We start from the raw sequence: 15,788 nt of genomic DNA, 5'->3' as shown, positions 1-15,788 counted from the left end.
GCTTTAGCCAAAAATTGTATCAAGCCCTTTTCTTCACAGGTAGAAATAGGTGGGGAAGGGGGTTTTTGCACCTTTTGCTGGCTGGTAAAAAAGCCTACATTGTAATAGTTACCTTTTCCCTTCATTTTTCACCCAAAAAATAGTATCTGTGGCAGGAGCATGGAGAAGCTCTTCTGGAACTAGAGCAGTTAGTTACTTCAGAGTGAGCTGTCATCTGCCTTTGGCTGGACACATAAGCAAGAAAGGCACTTTTATAGTGAAGTTTGAACTTCAGTTTTAATGTCTGTGGTACAACTTGAACTTAGGATTCAGGGAAAGTATCCAACAGTCAGGAAATGTTGGCAATTTGTAATACATTTAAGGATGCAAAAGGTACACAGACCTTATTCATAAGCCTTGGGCCTTTGCATACTCCCATAAACAAAGGTCTGCAAGGCTGCACCTGTTGTGGGCTTGGGCATAGACTGTGGTGCCTCTCATCCAGTACTCTACCTCTTGACAGCTGCTCTTTTGTCATCCAGTTGTATTGGATGTGCCTGCTGGAACTCAAGAACTCCTTCACTGACCAGTTCTTCCCAGTGAAACTTCCTTTCTTATTTTGCTATAAGAATAACACAGATCCAGTGTTACTTTGGCCTGTCTCTTTCTGTCCAGCCCAAGAAAATCATTCTCAGAGTCTTCATCAAGTGATCAGATCATGGCTTCTGGTTTTGATTGTGCCTGCTCAAAAGGTAGATGATATGGACTGCTTTGAGCTAGCTCCTGCCTGTGCGTAGTCTTTGGGGTCACCGTCTGTCTAGTCCACTCTTTCTGAGCCTCACTGGAAGATGGATGGTGACTGGGTCAGAAGACAGTTCTGACTTATCTTTTTGTCACACCTGAGCCACCTGGCATGAGATAAAGCATTAAATGAGTTTTTCTTCTGTAGCCTATAGGCCACTTGTCCTAAAGGAGGAGGTGTTTCAGTAGAACTGGTGGATACAATTGCTGTTCTCCATACTGCAGTTTTGACAGTTCTCACTCAACTGCAAATTGCAACTTTCCAAATCAGGGGTCACCGTTTAGGACCAGAAGTGTCCTCTGGTTACTGTGAGCTGCACTGCAGTATGCCTGATGCATTGTTGTCTACAAACTGTTCAAGTAGCCTAGCAGCAAATTCTGCTTCATAGAGGGAAATAATGCAGCAGAGTTGGAAGACAGGATTGTATTTCACTGCACATCTGTCCTGTGCCAGTAGCTGGGGTTACGCTCAGTTGCAGCCTGATCCCATTGATAAAACTTGCCTAGACCTAAATTTGTTCTTTGTTTGTAAAGACTCAACTAATAGATGTGTGTCTAAAAAAATACTTCCCAATGAAAATACTCCTATATTTTTTTTTTCAGTTGAATGTTACTAAAGTCCTAAAATGTCTGTTTTAAATATTGTCTCTTAGTCCAGATGCTTCTTTCATAGAAACCCATTGTGATTGCTTCTTTTTTAACTCAACATGATTAGAATGAAATCCTGTTTATATTCTCTTCGTGGAAAATATTTTCTTAAATAATATGAAACTCATTTTCCTTTCCCTCCCTCCCTCCTCTCTAGATATGACCCAGACATTTTGTTAGGCTATGAAGTCCAGATGCATTCCTGGGGTTATCTCTTACAGAGGGCTGCTGCGCTTAGTGTTGATTTATGCCAGATGATTTCTCGTGTGCCAGGTGAGTTATTGTTTAAGGTTTCAGTTCAAGTCCAATAGAAACAAGTAGAAATTTATGAATAAAATAAAGGAAATCAATGCAGAGTATTTTTTCAAATGTCCCTCTGTATTTCTGAGTCAGGCTCCTTCCTCTACGACTACGTTGCCGCACAACGTAGGTTCAGTGCTAGTGAAGGAAGCCAGGGTTGTAGCCCTTACCATACTTGCATGTACGGTTCAAGTGGGCATGCAGGACATAGGCATGGTCTCCACAGCACTGGTATTCACAGTGCAGAGGCTCTTGTGCCAAATAGCAGATGCCCTGCAGGCTCCTAGGAACCAGTGTTGCTGTAAGGTGAGTATTTGTTCTGTTGTGATTGAACTGCAGGAGAAGGATAAGGAAATGTTCACGGTGATGTCGGAAGTGTGGGTCTGCATGCATGACCATAGACATGCAAGTGTTGTGATCTCTGTTGCTTTGTGGCCTCCTTGGAACCCATCTATGTTCCTCTTGCTTTTCCAACCCCTCTGCTTCACGTTTCCCTCCCTTCTTCACATGCTGTGTGTTCAGAGCAGGAAGTGCTCCTTCAAGCAGCATGCTCCTCTTTCCTCCTATTGAAATAAAGATGGAAGGTTCTTTTCCTTCCCTTTCTTGTGATTTCAACTAGACAAAAAGAAAGCTGAGCTTCTCTCTGGTTTTGCTTTGTTGGCTGAGCCTAGTGCTGCCTCTGCCATTTACAAGGGAACTATTGATAAGTCATTAAGACACACCACAAGAGAAGTGAGTACTCTGCCTGTGCTTAGTGGCATTTTTTGTGTGTGCACTATGGCCTCCTGCTTCCTCTTTCTCATCACAGCTCGAAGTTAAGAAGTGGGTACCAGAGAATGAGAGGAGACTTCTTTTTATTTCATCTCGTGCACTTGAAGAATAGGAAGAATGTCTCATTCTGCTTCTTAACAACTTCATTTCCAGAGAGGCCCAGGTGGTTGTGGTGAGATGCTCCCCACACCCACTGTAGAGCACTCCATGTGTTTGCAATTTTGCAGTGTTCATCACATGCAGACTCTCTTGTTCATCAGGGCAGTGAGTCTCTTGTGACCACAGCGTGCTTTGTTGCCTGTCCTTACCAGCAAGATACAAAGTGAACTTCAGAAACATTGGGAATCACTTAAGTGAAAAAGGGAACTAAGATGACACTGCAGAAAGCAGAACTAAATGATAGTTTCTGAGCCAAACACAAAAAAAATACTGAGGGGAAAAAATGTGTAAGTTCCTCATTTTTGCAGGAGGTTCAGCATGTGGGAATGAAGAAAAACAGAAGGGCCTTTTTTCTGTCCAAATGTGAGTAGGGGAATTGCTGGGTTTTCTCCTTCAAAATCTAAACCAATGAGGGGGCTAGAAGACAGCACATGTTTGGTTTTTAAAGTGTAGGAAAGGGCTGCTAAATTTGTTCAAGGCTCAGGGATTGCTTGATGAGGTCACTAAATGACAGCTAGGTTTTCTTAACATTGTGATTGTTATGAGACACATTATAGTTAGCCTGCATTGTGTTACTTTAGAGCAGTTGTGCAGAATTTCAGCCCATTTTTACTTCTGTCTTCAAGGGTAAACGTGCTTCACATCTGCCTGAGGAGCTAATTACTCAGTTCTGATCATTATTACAAAGCGTTGTGTATCCACACTTCCATACCCTCTGTCCAAAATGCTTTTCATTAGAGTCATACAATGCATTTGGGTTGGAAGGGTCCTTTAAAGGCCATCTAGTCCAACCCTCTTGTGGTATGCAGGACTATCCCAAACTAGATCAGGTTGCTCAGAGCCCTATCAAGCCTGACCTTGAATGTCTCCAGGGTTGGGGTCTCCACCACCTCCCTGAGCAACCTGTTCCAGTTTTCCACCACACTCAGAGTAAAGAGCTTCTTCCCAATGTGTGATCTAAACCATTGCCCCTTGTCCTGTTGCTGCTTGGAATTAGTAGGGTACTGCTCAGGAGTACCTGATAAATGGGTAGTGGCAGAGTACACAACCAACAGCTGAGAAATGGGGGTGGATTTAGACTTTGGAGGAAATGGCCTCAAAGTGCTTTGTTTTCCATTAAACTGGAGGGAGCAGGACTGGAGGATGGAACAGTGCAGTGTGTTTCCTTAGTGAGTTTTAACCTGTGTTGTACATTGTAAAAACATCTATGTAGACTTAGGAAAGAAGACCAAAACTGTAGCCTTGGGCTGACTGAAAGAAAAAAGAGTTTCAGGAAATGAGTACCAAACACACATGGACACATTGGCAAAGGAGGCTGTCCTTGCTGAGCTGCAGTCACTGCTGTCTTGCAGAGAGTCAGAGTGCTGCTTCTGCCCCTGCAATTGTTCTTTCCTGTTCCATTCTCTCTCCATCTGTTCTGTCCAGAACTCAGGCCTACCTGCTCCCACTGTTGGAGGGTTGCTTTGTATGAAAGGCATTGAGGTTCTATCTGGTTCTATGTGTGTTGAGATCATTACAAGTGAAGCATTAAGTTACAAACTCTTTAGGGCAGAAATCACTTTTTGTTCATGTTGCGCACCAAGGTGCGTGCCACTGGCCCTCAGGTAACATTCAGCATTGCTTAACCAATGTATTTGCTGTGGAAGCTGTATTTCTCTGGACACCAGTTCAATGAAACCAAAGGAAAAGTTACCTGCAGAGAGATGTGCAAAAGCATAAAAACCTGGGGGAGCTGTACCTAGAGATTCATGGAATTGTTTGCCTTTGAAGGAACCTTAAAGATCATCTAGTTCCAACCTCTCTGCTATGGGCAGGGACACCTTCCACTAGACCAGCCTGCTCGAGGCCTCATCCAGCCTGGCCTTGAACACCTCCAGGGAGGAGGCTTCCACAGCCTCCCTGGGCAACCTGTTCCAGTGTCTCACCAGCCTCACTGTAAAGAATTTCTTTCTAATATCTGGTCTAAATCTGACCTCAAGCTTCAATCCATTCCCTCTCATCCTATCACAGCTGTGAAAGACTGTGGAGGAATGGAAAATAATCATCTTTTGCAATCAGTAACAGTCTTGATGAAGTCTTATTTTTGTAGAGAGCTCCTGAGTGCCCTGTAACTTGTCTAAATCTATTCTCTCTTCATGTCTTTAGATGAAAAGAAAGAGAACAGATTTGCAGCGGAGCTGGACGAATATGGGTCAGATACAATGAGTGAAATAAATATTGTTGGGCGAATTATGCTGAATGTTTGGAGAATGATGAGAAATGAGGTAAAGTCTTTAACAGGTCCGTGACTTTACTGCAGGGTTTTTAATCATTGTAGACTTCATTGATGATTTTATGTGAGTTTTAGTTCTTCTTCTCCACACCCATTCAGTCAGGGCAATCTGCCACCTTGTGAGAATGGATTTTGCTATCACTGTAAAATACACAAGACCTTTTCCTTCAGTGATGTTTTCTTTCTCACTTCTTTGTGGGGTTTGAGAGCCTGGTTCAAGAGTTTGGTTTGTATGGTGCTTTTACTAAATGAAACACTTATTTTAAGCTGTCAGACATCTGCTTTTGCTGCTTATCATAGAATCAACCAGGCTGGAAGAGACCTCCAAGATCATCCAGTCCAACCTACCCCCCAGCCCTATCCAGTCAACCAGACCACAGCACTAAGTGCCCCATCCAGTCTTTTCCTGAAGACCTCCAGGGACCCTCCCTGGGCAGTCCATTCCAATGGGAAATCACTCTCTCTGTGAAGAACTTCCTCCTAAACAGTATTTGAGTATTATGACTAATGCTCAAATAGTTTCATCTTTACAGATCCTGTTCTGATCCATTTCAGACCTGATCTACTGAATTCTGTATATTCTTTTCAGTTGCTGAGGGTTTTTTTTTCCTGACTTGCAAATAGTTAAGGAATTCTAAGTCGGAATTATTGAGGCTGGAATAGACCTCTAAGGTCATCAAGCCCAGCCTACAATTTCTGTTTCATTAATCCTTCGGAGCAGTATGGAAAAGAGGATGTAGCTTGAGATTGAGCTATGCCTTAAGAGGAGTTTGCTGTTACACATTCTGTGTCTTTCTGTAGAACACCTAATTTTGTTTACCTTTTTAACAAAGAAGACTACCAAAAAGTTAGCAAGTTTGGGTGATAAACAGTAGGAATTTGACTATGAAAGACACTGTGCATGCTGACACCTGCTGTGCTTTTCCTAGGTGACCCTAACGAATTATGCTTTTGAAAACGTGGGCTTTCACGTGCTCCACCAGCGCTTCCCTCTCTTCACCTTCCGAGTCCTGTCGGATTGGTTTGATAATAAAGCAGATGTTTTCAGGTAAGAATGAGATGTTGGTCCAGTTTGGTTCCTTTTCAGGCCAAATTCTTAACTTTGGGCTGGTGTAAGCTAAAATCAACAGAAGAAATACCCACTTTAGCTCAGGTACTCCAACACGTGCAGTGTCATGATCTTGTTTACTCTGCTGTGTTCTGTTGTGTAGTTACACCTTCCATATTTCATCTTGTCTGGTTTTCTGTTTAAAGTACACCCCCCAGCAATTTAATTTACACTGTTTCGAGTTCTGTAAGGTCTTCATTTTGTGTTTGCTATTCATCAGGAGGACCTCTATTAACTGTCAGGTATCTGTTTTCCTTCACAATGCATGGCTTAAAAATAGCACGAAACAGCGTGCAGGGTGTTAAAACAGCAACAGAAGCTGCCTGAAAATACCCTTATGTGGCACCTATCACACTGGGCTCCACTCTTCCTAGGAGTGATTTGGTGTTGTGTGGTATGAACAATTCCTAAAGCTGAGTACTGATCGGAACATCACTCATGACATGCATAGCATCACTGTAAGTTACTTTGCACAACTAGGTGGCAACTTGGTGTAGTGCTGAAATGAGGCATTTATGTTCCTCTGCGATCAGTATTCTTCATACAGAGCGATGTTCCCACGAAAGGCCTCTTGGTTCCAAACAACATAAACAGATGAGGAGAAACTCAGATTTGTGTTTCATTAATCTTTTAGGGCAAGGAGGAAAAGAGGCCACGGCTTGACATTGAGCTGTGTCTTAAGAGGAATTTACTCTAACACATTCTGTGTCTCTCTGTAGAACCCCAAGTTTGTCTGGCACACTTTCAAAAGAGCCATATGAAAACGTTCTAGGGGAAGTTTTATTTGCCAGTTCCTAACAAGCTATCATAAAGGTCCTTTTTTGCTGATAGAAAAAGCAATGCTTTCCTGATTTGTTCATGAGGTGTTTGCTTTCCCAGGTGGAAAATGGTTGATCATTATGTTACCCGGGTCCGTGGGAATCTGCAGTTGTTAGACAAACTGGATTTGATTGACAGAACAAGTGAAATGGCAAGGCTCTTTGGCATTCAGTTCTTACATGTGTTAACAAGAGGCTCCCAGGTAAGGGTTAGTTTTCCTTACCCTTCACTAAAGTCTTCACAAAATGCCTTAACTCTTCAGTATCTCTTCAGTCAGTCTGTGCATTCTTAAGGGTCCAGAAGACTGCTTTGGATAATGAAACTTCAAGAAAGGCAATTCAAAAGCAGTGATAATGAATTGGTTAGTTTCAGAGATTAAAAATGCCTGTTAAAAACAGAGTGCCCCAAATATAATCGGGCCAGTGAGTTTTTTCTGCTGGCTCTGGGAGCAGGTGTTTTTTCTCCTTGAGCTGTTGCTTTTTGCTCTTAGATGGTCTGAAAACAAATGCTTTTTAAAACATTAAGAAGTGTAACTGAGCATGTTTTAGAAAGATGAGGTTATTCTCTTCCAAAGCAGACAAGGCTGCATCAGATAGGCTCTAAGGGACATTTCCTGTGCAGCAGGCCTCTGGGTGAGATTTGATGTTAAGGCAAGTAGGGCTGTGGCTTTAGTAAGTGCACGTGTCGTGCAGGGTGTGCACGCTGCTCTTATTTGAGGAAGAGAGCAGGACAGAGTGAGATTTGTGCTACTCTTTCTTTGACACCCCAGCAGGCTCCACCAATGCCAAAGGCTTTTCTTGCCCAGCTTCTGCATGAGCAGACTTAGTAGACTGTCTTCATGGCTTCTCATGAGCCCTCAACAGCACCTGCAGTGAGAGACAGTTACTCTCACATGTGTCTGCTCCTCTGTGGTCATCTTTGGCCCTGCCATAATTGTTATTTCCTACCATATTTGCAGCTTAGTTGACATGTAGCTGAGGTGACCAGGATTGAATTATTTTTATTTCCAACTTCTGTGGACAAAAAGATAACTTAAAAAGCAGGCCAGCATTGTCTTAAGCCAGTGAGAAACAGAAGTGCCTGAAGCTGCAGTTCCTTAACAACTCAACTCAATTTGAAACTGTTGCCATGTTTTTGCCATTAGCCTGTTGCCAGAGTCATCTCTTGACCCAGTGCAGGCTCTTGTTGCTGGTACTGCTTCTATTTTTATCTCCTTTAGCGGGGACTGGGGTGGGGGTGGCACCAGCAGCAGAGCCATGGTGAGATTGAATAGGTGCTTGCCAGATTAGCTCCCAGTCTGGTTTGCCATGCTGCTGGAAAAGTCCTGCTGTGGCAGCAAGGCAAGAGAAATGCACAGCTAGGGACAGGGAGGATGGGACTGGCACACTGCCAGCGTGGATCTGCTTAAACTGTCACGATGCTAGCCTGCAAAGACTGTTCTGCCTGTCATCTTCTCAAGTGGCCATGAGTGGGAGTCAGCAGCAGAAACATGCTGCATTTTCTCTCCTGACTGTTCTTTTCTCTTTCCTTCTGTGCACGTATGTTTTGTTTCCGTTGAAGCTTTCTGGGTCACCAAAATAGCAGTTGTAACAATTCCAGATCACCTCAAATGCTTATTTTTTTCCACTCAAAAGAATACTTGCTGTCAGATATCCCTTCTCTCCTGGGCTGAAAAATGTGTTAAAAGGCAACATTACTAAGTTGTTTTATTTTTCCATGGTTTTATGCGTCTTATTTTGGCCTTTTCTAAAGGTGATCTCTTTTCTCTTGTTTTATGAAGCTACCTTGGATATTCTGTAGTAGACTAAACAATTGACAGGAGATGCATGTAGGCCCACAGATTATTAGTCAGAACATGGGTCCTGTAACACAGAATCAGAATGGTTTAGGTTGGAAGGGACCTTGAAGATTGTCCATGTCATGGGCAGGGACACCTCCCACTAGCCCAGGTTGCTCAGGGGCTCATCCAGCCTGGCCTTGAACACCTCCAGGGAGGGGGCATCCATGACCTCTCTGGGAAACCTGTTCCAGTGTCTCACCGTAAATCTGAAGTCAAATTGCATATTCAGAACCTGCAGGAGGTTGAGTCTGGAACATAGGAAGTTCCATCTAAACATCTTTGCTTTGAGGGTGGTGAAGCACTGGAACAGGCTGCCCAGAGAGGTGCTGGAGTCTCCATCTCTGCAGTTATTCAGAGCCCACCTGGATACGGTCCTGTGCAACCTGCTGTAGGTGACCCTGCTCTAGCAGAGGGGTTGGACTGGAGATCTCCAGAGGTCCCTGCCAGCCCACACCATTCTGTGCTGCTGTGTACTTGTGTACTGCACCTTTCCAAAAGGGCAGTGTGCGTCTGCACAGCTCGAGTACAGCCCTGTTTGCTCTGCCTATGACGCTCCTGACCGTGCCCAACCCCTGCAGTACCGCGTGGAGTCCATGATGCTGCGTGTGGCCAAGCCGATGAACTACATCGCCGTGACCCCCAGCGTGCAGCAGCGAGCGCAGATGAAGGCCCTGCAGTGCGTGCCCTTGATCATGGAGCCGGAGTCTCGCTTCTACAGCAACGCTGTGCTGGTGCTGGATTTCCAGTCCCTGTACCCTTCTATTGTCATTGCATACAACTACTGCTTTTCAACCTGCCTGGGACACGTCGAAAACCTAGGAAAGTAAGTTGTTACTCTGTCCTCACAAACCTTTGCTCTCCAGAAGCTTTAGCCTAAGGTACTAGGAAGCCTTAGTTGTCAGGGGAAACAATGGGCATGTGTAAATAGCACCATTTTCTGTCAGACAGCAGAGGAGAGAGGTGACACACATCAGTATGCACATCAATATTACAGGCTGAGGGAAGCTGGGCTCATTCATCCTGGAGAAGAGAAGGCTCCAGAGAGACCCAATAGCAGCCTGACAGTACCTGAAGGGGGCTACCAGAAGGGTGGAGAGAGACTGTTTAAAAGGCCTGTAGTGATAGGACAAAGGGCAATGGCTTCAAACTAGAGCAGAGCAGATTCAGACTGGATGTTAAGAACAGGCTGTTTACTATGAGGGTGGTGGAAGATTGGAATAGATTGCCCAAAGAGGTGGCTGGAGATATTCAAGGTCAGGCTTGATAGGGCACTGGACAGCCTGATCTACTGGAGGACTGCAGAGGTGGTTGGACTGGATGACCTCTGGAGGTCCCTTCCAACTCAGACCATCTATGATTCTATGTATTTTTAATGAAACACATAATTAGTCTCCATTCAGTTAAAAAACCAAAACCCAGCTCTGTGCACGTGTCTACCTGATTACAGTAGTGTGGTGGTGCCAGCTTTGCCCTTGCTTCAAAGGAGGTTAAAATGCTACATAAATCCACAACCTCTTTTCAAAACTAAACCACTGTTATTCTGCTGTATGATAGGAAATTGTTGTTCTAACAGTTGTGAAAAGTCTTCTGATCTTAACTAGAGCAGTTAAGATACAACAAGTTATTCTGCGTAGCGTTTTTAAGACAAGAATTGGAAGACTGGGAGGTGTGTGAGATGATTGCTAGGTGTCAGCATCATTTGACCTCTTTCAAATTCCTGACTTGAAATTCTGAAACTGTAGGAAGCAAATAGATGCATCTATTACTAATTTATTCCTAGGGCCCTTTGCATGTATCTAAGAAATGGTGTTGCTGCCCATGGCAGTGGGCTTGGAACTAGATGATCTTTAAGGTCCCTTCCAACTGAAGCCATTCAGTGTTCTGTTTGTTTGTAACTGTATTCTCTCCTTGCTGGTGTTTGAACACGAGTTGATGCTTTCTCTTGATGGGACTGTAAATGAATGAGCTCTCTTCACGTTTGATGTTTCTGTTTACTAGGTACGATGCCTTCAAGTTTGGCTGCACATCTCTCAGAGTGCCTCCTGATTTGCTTTACCAGATTAGGCAGGACATCACAGTGTCACCCAGCGGAGTAGCTTTTGTCAAGGTAATGCTGATAGTGCTCTGTGACAGGCAGCTGCACTCCTGTTGGCACACTGGCTTAAGATCAGATTGTTACTGGGGCCACGAAAATGATCAGGGGGTTGGAGCAGCTCTGCTACAAGGACAGGCTGAGGGAGCTGACATCATTCAGCCTGGAGGAGAGAAGGCTCCAGGGAGACCTGATAGCAGCCTTCCAGTCCCTGAAGGGGGCTCCAAGAAAGATGGAAAGAGATTGTTTACAAAGGCCTGTGGTGACAGGGTGAAGGGCAATGGCTTCACATTAGAGAAGAGCAGATTTAGATGTTAGGAACAAGTTCTTTACTATGAGGATGGTGGAACACTGGAACAGGTTGCCCAGGAGATAATTCAGAGTGAGGCTTGACAGGGCTCTGGGCAACCTGATCTAGTTGAGGATGTCCCTGCAGACTGCAGAGAGGGTTGGACTGGATGACCTTTGGAGGTCCCTTCCAGCGCAGAGTCATTCTGTGCTCCTATGATTTCTGTTTTGCTGCATGAGAAGAAGACAGAATTGGGGAGCTGCAGCCAGGGAGCTGCAGTCTCTCAGGTCCCAGTATTATTATTTTTTTCAGATTTGTCAGAGTGCTGAACTTGTGGCAGTTCAGGAAATAAAATGTCATCTTTCTGCTTTTATTTCCACTGAAGGCTTATTTCATCTATAATGAAACAGTATTTTACTCGTGCAGTTTGGGGATCAAACAGTAATTATCTTTGTGTAACAATTTGTTGTTCTCCTGCCTGTACAGCAGAATGTTTTCCTAGAGAAAGAGTCATGGCTTGGGAGATGAAACTCCCTGACTTGTTTTCTGTTGTTCTCATTTTATGTTATGTGTAGTGCTGGCTGATTTGTAATGAATTAATAATTATGGCCTGGAGCTCTTACATGTAATCAGCCCTATCAGCAGCCTCCATATGTGCAGCATAACACAAAAACTCTAAAGAGTATTAGGAGAATTTAAAAAATATATATTAATATTCCTTTAGTATTTACCATTTTGTGAATGGTTAAATACTGAAGCCCCATTTTAGTTAATGAGGTTATCTAAACACTGCATTACGGCTTGATGAAAACAAAGAACAAAAAGCTCTTTACCCTGCCCTGAAGAGTTCTGCTTGTATTTTTAGGTTGCTCTTAATACTTGTGGGAAGAGCCAAACCGTTGGTGCCTAGGGCAGCTCACTAATTAATTTGTCTCCTCAACAGTGATTATCTAACAGTCCTAAATGTTGCTTTTACTGCTGACTGTTTAGGTTGGGCTTTTGAACATGTTTTTTTGGTCTTTGTTCTCTTTTCTGGCAGCCTTCAGTAAGGAAGGGTGTGCTGCCAAGAATGCTAGAAGAAATCCTGAAGACCAGGATAATGGTGAAGCAGTCAATGAAGGCTTACAAGCACGACAAGGCTATAACTCGAATGCTTGAAGCTCGTCAGCTGGGGCTGAAATTTATAGCTAATTTCACATTTGGTTATACTGCTGCTAATTTTTCTGGAAGAATGCCATGCACTGAGGTAAGGGTTGCAGATAAAGAGCAGAAAAGCTGTGGGCAAGACATGATTAATAAAGTGCAGTCAGACAGCACAGTGTTACTACTTGAAACATTTAATGTAAGCACCTTCCTAAAAGCTGTTTTTATTTGTAGTACTGAAAATCAGCAACCTGGGTATTTATTTGTCATCCTTTCAAGACATTAAAATTGATTATTATTTTTCTTCTGTCCATAAAAGAGGATTTGAAGTTGGCATTTCTGTCCAGCCCCCTCCAAAGGCAGATGAGATTACAGTTCTAACAGTGGAAATAAAGCAAAACATTGCAGCTGTTTCATAGTTTTCATCAGAGGAATCAGCAGAATCAAAAACCTAGAGAAAATCATCCTGAGTCATTTTGTCTTTCCCTTTACATTTCCAATATACCTAAAAATGTTTAAACCAAACTTTCCTTTAATTCTTAATAATTTTGGATTGCTCTTCCTTTAAGTCTTATCATTTTGAGTAATGCAAGCAACCTTTTTATTCCTGCCATGCCCCTGCACTAATTTGTGGTCCTGCTCTGGCAAGGGGATTGGAGTCAATGATCTTCATAAGGAGATCAAATAAGGCTAGACTCAGACTGTGTTTACTAAGAGCTAGTACTGAGTCTAGCAGCAGAGTGGTGATTTTCAGTCTACCTTTAATTTTGCAGGTTGGAGACAGCATTGTCCACAAAGCCAGGGAGACTTTGGAGCGTGCTATAAAACTGGTGAATGATACCAAAAAATGGGGTGCTCACGTGGTCTACGGCGATACCGACAGGTAACGCAGTCCTGCTCTGCCTCGCACAGGCTGTGGAAACCATAGCAGTTCTGCACAGAGACATCTTCCCTTCACCCTAACAGTGGGAACTTATGCTAGTGAAAAGAGCATGTGGGCTCACTTTGGGATGTGGTTTCCTCTCTTGCAGAATATACAAAGTAAATAATATTTCTTTTCTTGGAGTTTCTTTGGTGACTCTTAGAAAGCACTTTGAGAGTTTCCTTTCTTTTGAGAAGCTGATGGAACAGAGATGGGGAGGAGGAACTAAATAGTTTTTAATGTGTGGTTTTTGTTTTTAATATAAGTTAGTTATCCAATGGAGGGGAGGGCTGCTTCTGATCCAACTTTACTTTAGAAAACACAGTATTTCTGATACAGTAGTGTGACAGTTTGGGTGTTACCTGCCCCCGGCTCTTATGAAATCACCCAGACTAGACTCAGCCGAGCTGGAAATTAAGAATGAAGCTTTATATTACCAGCTTAGCACAATATCCAAGCAGGTATTTACAATCTATACAGCTACAGATGGAAATATACAAGTTAAAAAGATAACACAGAAACACAGCAGCCCTCCCAAAAACCAGAGTCCCCAGGAGGGGCTCCCAACCACCCTTCCACCTTCTTTCCAGCCCTCTACCTTATCCCAGAGTTTGCCTTAAATCCAAGCCGAGTTTGGAGGATTGGCCAGGGGGGTTAGAAAGCAGAAAGATTAGTTACACAGAAAACAGGTTAGGGAGAAAAGTGCAGGCAGCCATAGCCACACAGCAACTAAGTTATCTATGTTTGTATCCCTGTTTTTATACATCTCAGCAAGCCTATGATTGAAGCAGACTATTCACAGCATATAATCTAATTTCTCTCACTAAAATATCCTAGTTAGCCTCAAACTAGCACACAGCAGGCATCCTTATGTTGGTAGTGAGAGGAAGGCACTCATCTAAGCTTCAAACATGGCTCCAATTCAGAATATACAAAGATACATCATAGAAATCTCTCCCCTTCCTCACTCAATCTATCATCTAAATGACAGCCATGCTCTAGGATGCGTCTGTCTCTGGTGCTAGACTTGAATAATTTTTCAGCCACAGGAGACAAAGCTTGTCTGGCTGACCTTCCTTAAGGACTTGTGAGTGCAGTGATTGATTTCAGCCAGATCTGATGGAAGACTTGAAATTTCACAGATACTGTGTTAATAGCTTCACTAGAGGGGGAAAAAAAACACAAAGAAATTGTTGGAGAGAGGAAGTAAAATTTTGTTGTTGCCCATAGTGGGGAGAAAGGTGTGTAGCCTGGAACTCAAGTCTTGCAGTGCCTGGAAGCTGTCACGTTCCCTGTCTCACCAGAGTCACACTGGTCCTCGTGCCTTTGGCACTGTCTCATCATATACTGAGGTAGACACTGAGGTATTTAAGCTTTTTGACTTGTCTGGCTGAAGTAAGGCAACAGAATTGGTAACAGCATCTCTGCCTTGCCACCAACAAACTAGCTTCAAAGTTCCAGGGACTGTGCTGAACAGATTTGTGCTTATGTCCTATGTCTGATCTCTCGTAGCATGTTTGTACTCTTGAAAGGAGCCACCAAGGAGCAGTCTTTTAAGATCGGCCAAGAAATTGCTGAAGCTGTAACAGCAACAAACCCCAAACCTGTTAAACTGAAGTTTGAAAAGGTAAAAGGAAGATATTTTGCGTCAAGTGTGTTGGGTGAAAACATTTTTCTGGCTCTTTCTAGTATAGGGATGTAGCACAGCTGTGTGCTGTACTGGTCCTGCAGGTATACTGCAAGCTCCTCACTGCCTCAGGGACCTTGTCAGAGAAGCACTGCAGCATCCATAACAAAAAGAAATGTTTCTGCTCTCACAAAAGGCTGCCTGGTGGCCTGTTGTGCTTGGCAGCAGCAGGCAATTTGAAATGCCTGTCTCATCAGTTTTTGGAAACGTCTCCCTCAGTTTTGTATTCCATACATACAGCCAAAGCAATGTGTGCAGCTTGGTAAAGAAAATGTATAACACGCCTTGAAGTGATTCCAGTGCATTAATTACAAGCTTGATATTTATTCTTCAGCCAGCCTTGGCACAGGGTATGCCCATGTGATACATATACACAAAGTAAAAGAGCATAAAATCCATCCAGGAGGCTTCTGGAAGAAGAATTCATGGCACTCAGCCTTTTATAAAAGAGCAAGGTGATGTGATACTGGTCTTGGTGGACATTTGTCACTAGAAGGCCATTAGCAATCAGTTTGGGTGCTCTGGTTATTTCCAAAATACACACCTGACTCAACAGGTTCAGTCAGAATCTGTAAGCAGAGGGCACTGTTCTCAGAATATAGTGGAAAAATACCAGCAAGAAAAGTCAGAATGGCTGTGGAAGGCAGGGCAGCTTTGCCTCACTGAGCACTGTACAGGGCCCTTCCACTCCGAGGCAATTCCATGTTGGTAAGATGAAGGCAAAAGAAACAATTAGGTGTGAGGAGATACTTGAGAGCATGTGTGAGTGTTTCACTTCAAGTGCCCTTATCCACCTAGGGCTCAGAATATTGAGTAGGCTCAATATTCCTGGCACATCCAGGCAGGAAGTGGAAAACCTGTGTGCAGGACCTTCTTCTGCTTGAGGCAATCTAAACTCGCTGCTGCCTCATTCATGAGAGCCAGGGAGATCCCAGTGATATTAGGAAGAAATTATTCC

General features: G+C 43.5%; 1 protein-coding gene and 1 long non-coding RNA gene across 3 annotated transcripts in view; one reads left to right on the top strand and one right to left on the bottom strand.

The window, feature by feature from the left end:
* Positions 1–15,788, bottom strand: part of LOC135189689 (uncharacterized) — a 33,500-nt gene that overhangs the window by 8,177 nt on the left and 9,535 nt on the right. The gene's annotated exons all lie outside the window — the stretch shown is intronic.
* REV3L (REV3 like, DNA directed polymerase zeta catalytic subunit) overlaps positions 1–15,788 on the top strand; it is a 91,674-nt gene that overhangs the window by 68,597 nt on the left and 7,289 nt on the right. For both annotated transcript variants that reach the window (XM_064170295.1, XM_064170293.1), the window contains exons 19-27: positions 1,586–1,701; positions 4,804–4,922; positions 5,860–5,978; positions 6,918–7,059; positions 9,276–9,520; positions 10,696–10,804; positions 12,118–12,324; positions 12,995–13,104; positions 14,656–14,770. In XM_064170295.1, coding sequence (XP_064026365.1) covers positions 1,586–1,701; positions 4,804–4,922; positions 5,860–5,978; positions 6,918–7,059; positions 9,276–9,520; positions 10,696–10,804; positions 12,118–12,324; positions 12,995–13,104; positions 14,656–14,770 — 1,282 coding nt within the window. The remainder of the gene's footprint in view (positions 1–1,585; positions 1,702–4,803; positions 4,923–5,859; positions 5,979–6,917; positions 7,060–9,275; positions 9,521–10,695; positions 10,805–12,117; positions 12,325–12,994; positions 13,105–14,655; positions 14,771–15,788) is intronic.

The sequence above is a fragment of the Pogoniulus pusillus genome, chromosome 33 (assembly GCF_015220805.1).
Source record: "Pogoniulus pusillus isolate bPogPus1 chromosome 33, bPogPus1.pri, whole genome shotgun sequence".
Classification (NCBI taxonomy): Eukaryota; Metazoa; Chordata; class Aves; order Piciformes; family Lybiidae; genus Pogoniulus; species Pogoniulus pusillus.
This window is presented reverse-complemented; position numbering and strand designations above follow the sequence as displayed.